General features: G+C 40.7%; 2 protein-coding genes across 3 annotated transcripts in view; one reads left to right on the top strand and one right to left on the bottom strand.

Moving 5' to 3' along the window:
• The first annotated feature begins 112 nt into the window (after positions 1-112).
• Positions 113-4,296, top strand: si:ch211-155e24.3 (uncharacterized protein LOC100150696 homolog). Its single transcript, XM_051410625.1, has 4 exons — positions 113-534; positions 634-755; positions 1,318-1,402; positions 2,653-4,296. The coding sequence occupies exons 1-4, from the start codon at positions 321-323 to the stop codon at positions 3,579-3,581; spliced, it is 1,350 nt and encodes a 449-aa protein (XP_051266585.1). The 5' UTR covers positions 113-320; the 3' UTR covers positions 3,582-4,296.
• Positions 4,297-5,026: 730 nt separating this feature from the next.
• Positions 5,027-10,898, bottom strand: part of tesk2 (testis associated actin remodelling kinase 2) — a 32,819-nt gene continuing 26,947 nt past the window's right edge. The window contains exons 12-13 of one of the 2 annotated variants that reach the window (XM_051410568.1): positions 8,803-9,333; positions 5,027-7,989 (exon numbers count right to left, since the gene is read on the bottom strand). In XM_051410568.1, the coding sequence (XP_051266528.1) occupies positions 7,685-7,989; positions 8,803-9,333 (836 nt within the window). In that variant the 3' untranslated portion in view covers positions 5,027-7,684. The remainder of the gene's footprint in view (positions 7,990-8,802; positions 9,334-10,898) is intronic. The other variant, XM_051410574.1, reaches the window with a different exon arrangement.

The raw sequence follows: 10,898 nt of genomic DNA, 5'->3' as shown, positions 1-10,898 counted from the left end.
TAGGACATGTTTAAGTACGTTAATTTAAAAAAAGGGAAAATTTACATTATATGACCAAAACCAAGCGGAACCGACACCGCCCGTACGGCTCGTAAGGATAGAAAAACGAGCAACCCTCCCCCACTTCACCATCCTCGGAAGAGACTTCACTACACATCATCTCCCGACTCCCCAAAACAACAATGCAATACACAATATTCTGACGGACTACATTCATCCTGCAAGGTGGGCGGCACACAGGCACATACAGTGTCACAGGTTAAACACATTTTATTTCTCGGTGTTTGACATAAAAAAAAGCTGAAGGTCGCTTGAAACCGATGGAGGACTGCAGCTTCCACGGCCAGCTCCTGTCCGTCATGGAGGTCCTGGCCAAGGCGGCCGTGGCGGAGATAAACCGGCGTGTGGATGACAGCTGCGCGGTGCTCCGGCTGGAGGTGAGCCAGAGCCGGCGGGACATCGACCTGCTGCAGAGGAAGTGTGAGGTGATGGAGGCAGAGCTGAGGAGGACCAGGATGAGAGCCCGGAGGAAAGGTGAGGGTTAGAATTTACTGGATAGAAAGAGTGTGTTGTTGTTGTTGTTGTTTTATTCCTGCTTTTTAAAATGTGTGTGTTTTATTCTTCCTTCCTCAGTGTTTTATCCTCCAGCAGCCGAGAGGTTTTCTCCTTTAGTCAAAGTAGTGTTGCACAAAGAGAGACAGAGCACAGACTGGGACAGACAGATGGATGCTGAGGCTCAAAATCAACCCCAGCAGGTATATAAAAATACTATTTTATTTATTAAATTACTTTCTGATTAACCAGTTGATCATTTAGAATAAATGTTATGTCTTTAAGCTGCATGTAGTAACACGTTTCCTGGAAAGGACAATAAAGAATCTGCCTTGTTTTGTCTGAGCAACAGTTAAAAAACCCCAAATATATTCAGTGTACGAGGAGAAAAGCCTTCAAATGTAAAATGTTTTAAAATGTTCTCCTGGTAAATGACTTAAACTTAACATTAATTGATCATAAGTGGGGATTTTATTCATTTATTAACGTTCAAAGTGTCCATTTATGAGCTTAAAGTTAGATATAAATACGTAAATATAAAACATAATAATTGTATTTTACATTATTAGGACTCATTAAATGCACACATCTTGCAAAATATATGAAAAGTATAAAAACTTGTATGGTACTGTAGTTTATTTCCACCGTATCCATGGTAAGTCTAACTCAGTGCAGATGGTTTTTTCCGTTTACTTATACTGTGTGTGTGTGTGTGTGTGTGTGTGTGTGTGTGTGTGCGTATTAACGTTGAGCCCGCTGTTGCAGGGTGCTGCTGAAGCTGAACACATACTGATCAAAGAGGAGCGTGCAGAGGAGGACATGTGGAAGAACGACTCAGAGGACAAACTGAGTGAGTTCAAACACACACACACACACACACACACACACACACACACACACACACACAAACTTCCTTTGCTCATCACATGATAAGAAATATGTGCTTAATAGAGAGTTTCTAATTACAGACTATGTGACAGAAATAACCACATTTAAATGTGCACATCAAGTAAGCGATCTAAGTGTTATATCTTATGGAATGCTATTTAAGTCAATACATATATGAGGCAATAAGTATATTAATAAATATATAAACGAGTCATTATAGTTCAATAAATAAATACTGTACATAGGTTTTTTTTTAGCCCCTGAGACCAAACGGAGGCCCAGTTTAACTACAGAACCGAGGTGGTTTTCCTGTTGGGTTTGGTTCCTGTCACACATCCTGCCTCAGCTCTCTGTGATTTATGGAGTTTACCTAATTCACAGATAGCTTTAACTTGTTGCTTTAGTAAGTTTCTAACTGTAGCTGCTGTTACAAGGACAGGCTTTCTCGTAACTCCCACAGAGTGTCTCTATCCCTGATCGGTTAGTTTCCTGTGGGCCTCCGATTAACCGCTCTCGGGGAGCAGCACCAGGCTAATCTGTAGCTTCATTTTCTACACATGGATAGTAAATTCTCTGGACAATCTGCCAGAGTACAAATCATCTTAAAGAACTATTCAAGGAGAATGTCGTAACTCATAGGTTATATGTCGAATAACATGTTGCACAAAAGCATGTAAGGATAAAAAGGATACATAGTGTAAGGCATCATCATCATATAAGGAACTTTACAATCTAATCATTTTCCATTACACTAGTTTGTTTCTTTATTAAACTATACTGACTCTTTATATTTACATTTCAGGAATATTTAGTCCGTTTCTTCCATAATTTGGGCTTGTTGGAACCACTGGAGTCAAACTGTTCACAGGTCTTTCATTTGCTTAGAGTCAATGCAGGTTCTGGTCCAGTTGCTCCTGGTTGCATTTGGTTTTTGGATTTCTGTAAGATTAAATCTGCTCATTGAATGTGAATCCTTTCCAATCCCTTATTGATTATTTAGGGGGACATCTGAGAAATAATTGAATATTTAAGAATATTTAACTACAACTCAAATAATGACATTCAAAGAACTAAAACTATTTAAATTAGTATCTGAATGATTCGTCCATTGTTCTTTGGTAATTAAAAAGAGTTGATTTTAAAAGTTTCTTAGACTTGGAGCTTGAAAACCTCTACTTTAAGATAATGTTTTGGTTCCTGTGCTTCCTTTAGTCTCTGAGCAGCCGCCATGTTTCGAAGCCTCACAACCCGCGCGGACCGACTCGGCTGAGAACCCAGGCGACCCCGGACATCTGGCAGACGGGTACAGCGCTTTCCCGGACCAGCAGCTAAACAGAAACCAAAATGAGGCCGAGCTCGTAGTGAAACACGAGCGAGAGGAAGAGCCCGACGAGAACGCAGCTCCTCTGGATTCAGCCCACGAGTTTGTGACAGAGGACGGCGACGGTCAGCTGTGGGCATCCAATCTGTGCAGAGACGCTGTTGACCCGGGCTTCTCGTACACCGGGCAGCAGTTTGAGCCAGTTCCCCCGGTGTTCCCGTCTCAAAGTGGGCTTCATTTGGAAGACATGGTGCCCCAAATCCACTCAGTGGGGAAGTCACATTCAGTCGCAGTGAGCGCAGCACGGGTGAAAAGACGAGCCAGAGTGTTTGGATGTAAGAGACCACAACCAGAGGAAGGACACAATGCTTTATCTCAGCTCAACACCATGGATCAGTGTTTGATTCCTCAGCAGCCACAGCATCAGTACAGAGACTCCGCGCCTCACACGAGGAACCCGAACGAGGATTCGGCGCCTCCAAACACAGCGGACACCAATTTCTGCGGGCGCAGCATCAGCTTCGGCCTGGTGAGGAGGATGAGGGCGCCCTGGAGGTCCGGCATCGGCGAGAAGAGGTTCAGCTGCACGTACTGCGACAAGAGCTTCATGAGGTTCAGTCAGCTCAAAGAGCACCTGAGGAGCCACACCGGGGAGAAACCGTTCAGCTGCCTGCAGTGCGGCAGGAGCTTCACCAAACAGTGCAACCTCATCCGACACGCGGTGGTCCACAGCGGGGAGAAACCCTACGAGTGCTCGCTGTGCGGGAAGTGCTTCACACAGCGCTCCAGCCTGAAGTCCCATCAGAAAACGGCGCACTGAGTTTACAGGCTGTTATTTTATACACCTGATTCCAGTTGTTTGGTAACTTTAAGAAACATTCCCCGAACTGGAGCGAGGAGATATATTGATAAAAGTGTTTGTTTTTATTGTTTTTAATATAAAATAATATGTGATATAATGTTTGTATAATGAAACAGGCGAGTCTGGAATCATAATATAATAATTTAGTTTCAAGTTTAGCTACAAATCATGTATACTTCACTTTTTTTCCTAGTATTTTTCCTACCGCTCTAGGCAGCCACTAGTTTCCATTCATTCCCATACAGTATTAAAAAGTTAGTGGACTCTTGAAGTGTTCACTGCACAACAATAACTTTACACAACAATGTGTATACAGAGTTTTAGTGATGGCTGCTTGAAACTGAAGGAAAAACACATGGTCATTATATCTTATCTGTAGGAACCGGATCAAAACATGCAAAACCACCGGCGTGTCCCTTTAAATGCGTATCATCCTGTTTCGAAAAGGTTCAGCTGACTGCTGTAGGCGAGTTATACAAACAACGAAGACTCAACATCGCTAATATTTTTATGTGTAGAAATATCTTTGGAACAAAACCAACTGTCGTATTGTCGCATTATATTGTGAGAGTGTTTGTTTTACACGTTGTATTGTTGTGACCTACAATGATGCACATTACTAGACGCAGACAGAAGTATGACTGATGCACAAATTAAAAATATCAGAGGTAAAGACGAAGAGAATTTTTTGTTTTTCTACGTGTGAACAAAAGGTTGTCAGATTTAAAGATGCTAAAGGTGAACTAGACAAGACCAAATATTTTCATAAATATTATTGGGGTCATTTTTAGGCCTTTGTTAGACAGCCGACAGTAGAGAGATGACATTAGCGCTGACCATGAATGCAATATGTAGTAATGTATTCTAGTTTCACTGCATTACCTCTACAGGATAATGTGAGCCTGGCAAAACCTTAATCCCGTTGGACTGCTGTAGTTTGTGAGCAAAAGGTTTGTGCCGTCAAACAAAACAAATGTTTTTGAGTAAGATGCATTTTATCAATGTTTTTTTCCCCTTATTTTAATATTTTCATACTGCCTACAATTCTTTTTTTATAAGCAAATTGTCACAACTTAAAAAATCTAATATATTCTCATCCATACGGACAGAAGAGTCTTAAAAGAGTTTGGAAAACTACCTTTGAAATTGCAGTAAGTTTCATCCAAACTTCCTCCTGGGGTTTTTTAAAGATAATTATTGTTTGATCTTTCAGGAAAACGGATGCTTACATGAGAGGAACAAACTGGGGTTAGGCTTGCAACCAACCTGTAGAAAGAAAAGAGACTACTGTAACGCTCAACTGTCCACATGACAAGTTTTCACATTTTTTCAAAACAAATGTGACTTTTTAAGTCGAGGCTGCGAGAGAATGAGAGTCAAACACAAAGAAAACTCAGAGGAGCTTTGTTATTCGATCAGCAACAACATCTCAGTCTGTATTCATCAGGGCAAGTAGCACAAACATTTTACACAAATATACAAATGTAAGACATTAAAAATGTTTTCCCATAAATATCAAATTAGATCCTTTATACTGTAAAACACTGTCATAAAAGTTACATTGGTTGCATAGACAGGTAGTGAAGAGAAGTTCAGAGGAAATCACTGTATATATCGCTGTACAAGTGCATTTTAGTTCCTATTGAAGTGATCGGACTGAGAACATCACAATGACGTACTGGAGCAGAGAAACAAATATAAATCTGATCTTATAACAGTCATTCAGACTAACACTGAAAACCATTTGGATGTTAAACAAACCTTCCCAATGAGACTCAATAATACTCACATCTGAAGTGTGCTAATAAAAGTAGAAAATGTCATGAGACCTTTAGTTTAATGAGACAAATTGAACCAAATGTTAGTGGCAGCCACATGAGGGAGTGTGTCAGAGACATTCAGCCTGTGCTCCAATTAAAAACAACATACATTGAATTTAAAGCATAGTCTGACCCCTTGAACTTAAGTTGTACCATCTTTTTAAAGAAAACTGAAGTTAGAATTTACTCCAAAGTCAAAATACATTTACTAAATAATAATAATTTGTAATAGAACAAATATTTTTTTGACATTTTGATGTTTTTTTTAAACATCAGGCACATCCGAATGAAAAAAAACTGAAAGAGCAGGTTGTTCTGTTTCTCTCAAATCAAAAGGTTGTTCGTCCAACTGAAGCTGCGTCTGAGTCATTCCATTAACTGAAGTCTCTTTTGCGTTTTAAATTAAGTTCCTCAGTTTATTTCTTCTTTAAGACACTCGGATTGACGGTCTGAAAAGGAAATTAAGTTTAGTTTTTGTCTGAGTATGTTTTACTTTTTTAAATTTGACTTAAATCATTGCTAAACTTCCTCTTCCCCTTATGGGACAGTACAAAATGAGGGCAGCAGACAGCATGCATGGCACTGCGTAGTCATACCAGGAAAGCCTCGCGTCATCTCAGCGCCAGCATCACACTGAAACAATGAGCTCATAGCAACTTTCTGGAAGACATGAAAATCATTTCAAAGTCATTTCATAACACTGTTTCAGGAAATACTGTACGTGCAGTATTTTGACAGTGAATTATCTTTTGTTGTATATAGTTCATGTATAATTTACATTACAGCTCATCAAGACTGATTTCCAATCTTCAGGGATCCCCTTGTTTGTATATATTTCAGTTTTGACTTTAAAGCGACAGAACAAGCAGAACAGCATGAGTTTCATTTCTGAAGATGAAGTGAGTTGCTTTAACGTAGGGCTGCACAGTTAATCAAAATAGTATCAAAACTGCAATATGGCAAGTGCAATAATCAGATCGCAGAAGCTGCAATCTTTTGGTAAAGGTAAAATGCGTCAAGACAGCATTTTAATGAAGTACTGTAGTGCTGCAGAGATTCCCCGGCCTATAAATCTCCTCCAGATAACAAGAAAACATGTTTGTTTGGTTCAGACCCCCGACAAATGTCATCATGATTTTAGGTGTGTGCACTTAACGGGAGCAAAAATCAACAAAATGACTCTTGACTATTTTGTGGTGCGTTCAAGTAAACTCTTACATCTGAGATTTGAAGATTGGCTTTCAAGCAGCAACGTTTAAATACAAAAAAAGGTCCTTTTCCACAACATCCATGTCTGCCTACAGTCTTTGTTCTGGACAACACTGCCTATGAATGCTCTGCTTTGACTGTTGAGTGGTGGCTGATTTGGTGTCTCTGACCAAACCAGATATAACCGCTATATTATGAAGTAGCTACCGAACTGCCGTGCTATTACTTAAGCTTGAATATAAAAGAGAAAGACTGTGAACTACAACCATCTCCTCTCTATAATCCACTATTGCTGTTGCCAGGCAGAGTTCGCTGTGAATTAGTTGGAGTTGTTGGTGTTAAATAATTTACCACTGCAGTCTGGTTCAGGCACTCAGTTATAAATCAGTCAATTCTCATCTGAATATCAGTGTGTTGATCAGAAAAATATGGGATTTTTTTTGTGATTTAGTATAAACATTTGTCTAACAAAGAACACAGGGAAAAGTATCAAAACACAAGCTGATTTTTAAACACTTGCATACACAACACAACGGATCGGCAATACTCCTCGTCATAGACAAAAGACACCTAATATGAGAAACCTTTAAAAAGGAAAAAAGAAAATCTACATCATCTTACAATATTAAATATAAACAACCTTTTCAAAAAAATAATCTCTATGCAGAGTGTCCATTGTGTTGATAAAAGCTTTTTTTTGTGTGCTAAATGGAGACTTGTCCTGTCACACCTGGGTGATAATATCTTTGAAAGATAGTTATTTCTTAACATCAGGTGTGCTTGATTTATTAATCAACATGTGATACATTCACCTGAAAGATAAAAATCAAGTGATTTTTCTTTTCTTTTTCTTTTTTTTTTTACGTTTTATTCTCTCAAAATCTTTTGAAATGTGTCCAGTCTGTCAGTCTACTTTTAACAAGTTCCCGGCTGCCTCCATGTCCACAATCCAGGGGTAACAGTCCCCCCCTCCTCCTGTCCAAATCCAACACCTCTTCCATGTTTGTGTGCGTGTGTGGATTTACATGTGTGTTACATGGGGGAGGTGTCTGTCCCTCTCTGTCGTTCAGCCTCTTCCTCCAGGCTGCTGGAGCAGTCCATGGCCTCTCCACTGTCTCTCTCACTGCTGGGGACCATCGGAGACCAGCTCTCCCCAAACTCATCCTCCTCGTTTCCCTCCTTCCTCCCGTCTACCTCTCCATCCTCCTCCTCCCCTCCTCTCTGCCTGCAGTAAGGTGGGATCTCAACCACGACGAATTTCTTCGCCCAGCCGCACAGCGCTGCCTTCTGTCGGACGTCATTTCCCATCAGGCCTGCGTCAGACCTGGAGTTAGCTGCTAAGAGGAAAAGAGGAAAGAGGGAAACAGGACAAGAAGAGAACCAGACAGGTAGAGGAAAAAGTTAAAAACACACATTCAGGAACCATTATCTAATTTGGTACAATCCCTCATTAACGATGATAGAGGAACTAATAAAAGGGGATGAAAGCTGAATTTTAGTCAAATAAAAGCTCAACACAATAACATCACTAAACTCTTGTGTGTTCATTTTCCCTACATAAATCATATTCATTCAACTTTGTTCCAATCCATATTTTTCCCCATGTCATCCGTGTCCCACCTGCAGTGGCTCTACACGCCACCAGAGGGGCTCATCCCACAGTCTGAGAACCACTGATCTAACCTCTGCCAAAGTATAAACTCAAACATTTTGGTTAATATAAAAAACTAAAACAAACTAGGTATACAATTGCATGATTTTAGAGAGAAAAACCCTGAGCTGATACACTAAGGAAATGCAAAAATGGATGTTTGATGGTATAAGGGTGCAGGTCGGAGTTTTACCAAACCAGAAGCAGGGTGTGGTGAGGTGGTAGTGTCAACAGTGAACAGTAAACAAACCAAGACATATTATCGTCACCCCTGGCATGAACTGCCAACTTTCACCTGAAGTAACAAGTCTTTGTGTGGGGCAGCTGTTATGAGGATCAACTATTTTTCCAATGAGTACTGAGGTTTTCTGGTCACATTAAAACAGTTGATCAAAATATTAACAGTATAAATCTAAAAAATGTAAGAATTATAATTTCTCAACATCATAATTGACTCTGTGGGACATTACTGAAAGGACATCGCCCGCAGACCACTCACCTGGCAGCGTTGTGGAGAGCTGGCTGGAGTTACAGGTAACAGAACCGTTGTTATTGGAGCTAATAGCAGCAGCGAGGTGGAAGATCTCGGAGCGGGGCAGTTGGGGGGACACCGGTAAGGAGTGACACTGTCTTCCTGGCAGCTGTTGCCAGTAGTAAGCCTCCTGTAGGGGTCCTCCAGGTCCCTGAGCGGACGGCTGGTTACTGAACGCACTCCCTGGAGGTGAGTGGAGGTCAAACATCAGCGAGAAGACGGACTTGCTGGGCACATCGTAAAACTTGATTTTGCCCCCGCACAGGTCCTCTCGGGCGGTGAACGGGTTGACCTTGCGGACTTTAGAGGCTCGCTGAGCGATGGGGGGGTTGTAGTAAGGGTCCTGGACGTTGACTTTTCTTCCTGGTTTGCAGGAGAAGATGTCCGACTGGCTGCGGCTGAGCCAGATGTTTCGACGGGGGCGGGGTGATTTCGGAGGGATTTTATCATCCTGGAAGCCGAGAGGGTTCAGTCGCTTGAAGCCCTGGATCTTCTCACCTTTAAAACAAAGACACAGATTTGCTTTTATGACACATTTTGTATGAAATGTACACAATTTAAAAGTTTAGAGTCAAGAGGTGTATCTTCCACTTTTTGGGGAGGTTGTCATATATGTGTTATGTTATATGTTGTTAATAGTACTCTGATGGTAAAATAGAGAATCTCATGTAACCACTAGATGGCAATACAGGCTAAATCCAGCATAGACAACATAATCTTGAGTTCACTGAATGGTATCCCTGTTCTTCAAATATTTCCATTTGAAGAACAGGGATGAGATTTGTTTTACAGAAATGTCCTCTGTGGTTGGATCTTAATATTCTCATAAACTTTAATTAGTAAAGCAGGAAAAACTACTAGGATTAAAGAAATAATTTGAGGATGGCTAAAAAAAAATAAAAAAGACGTCTTACTTTGCAGCAATTGATCAAGAGATTGTTCATATAAGCACATAAACATTTCTATTCCCGAGTTAACAAAGATCTGTGAATCCCAAAGATGATGCACATAAACACATGAGCTAACCAAGAAAACATCTGATTTTATCCCCTCAAATCTCAAGAGAGGAGGATAAAATAAGACATATCGTTGCACTTCTGAGGGATCATGCGTCTCATTTATGCCAGGAAATATCTGAAAGAATTACTCACGTCGCTCAAGAGGACCAAAAAAAGCAACTCCACAAAAATATTTGGTTAAAAAAGTTGTTACGCAATAGAAATATTTCCTACTATGAGGATGATCCTGGTTTTGTGGAAATGCTGATGTTATCAGGTAAACAGAGAGAGGGAGCTGAAGGAGGGGGACAGAGAGGGAGGGAGCAAAAGAAGTTCATGGCGTACTCTTACAGTAGATGAGGAGTGAGAACTGTCAGATCCAGGCCATATTTTCCACACAACAAAAGCTACATAAGAGATATTTCTCATGTCAACAGGACCAGAAGTGTGTTTTCTAAATCTTGTTTCATCTAGATTAACAACCCAACACCAGATGTAAGAAGCCGAGCCAGTCACCAGTATGAATCACTCCCGCATCCTGTGATGTCGTAAGTTCGTGCTCACCTTCTCTGTAAACTGTAGTCCTGAGGAAGAGGAATAGTTTGGCTTGTCTAAACAAAAACATTACTGCCTCCTCCTGACTCTGTGATGGTCAGACATGCAGGCGGCTGTATGCTGGACCAAATTAGAAGTGAAACCTGGGCCTGCATAGATCAAGTATCTCAAAACAGGTCAGTCACGGAGTTTGTATTATCGGTGACCAAGTACTCTGTGGTATCTTTGAAGTGTGATACGGATACTCAGACAAAAGTTAGAACATATTTGACTTTGACCTTGAATAGCTTACTGGGCTGCACAGAACAGGGGATACACATAGTATTATTATATTACTCTCCGGACAAACACATTGTTCGACTAAACAGGAAGTGAGGTAAAACTCTAGCTCGAACAAAACCTGACTGTATGTTTGGGCGAGGACAAAGTAAACAGTATTCTTGTAACTGACTGGACAAACATGGAATTAACAGTGTGCCCTTTAAGAGGAACTGGTGTTAGGAGAGGAGG

This window comes from Dicentrarchus labrax, unplaced genomic scaffold (genome assembly GCF_905237075.1).
Source record: "Dicentrarchus labrax unplaced genomic scaffold, dlabrax2021, whole genome shotgun sequence".
Taxonomy (NCBI): domain Eukaryota; kingdom Metazoa; phylum Chordata; class Actinopteri; family Moronidae; genus Dicentrarchus; species Dicentrarchus labrax.
This window is presented reverse-complemented; position numbering and strand designations above follow the sequence as displayed.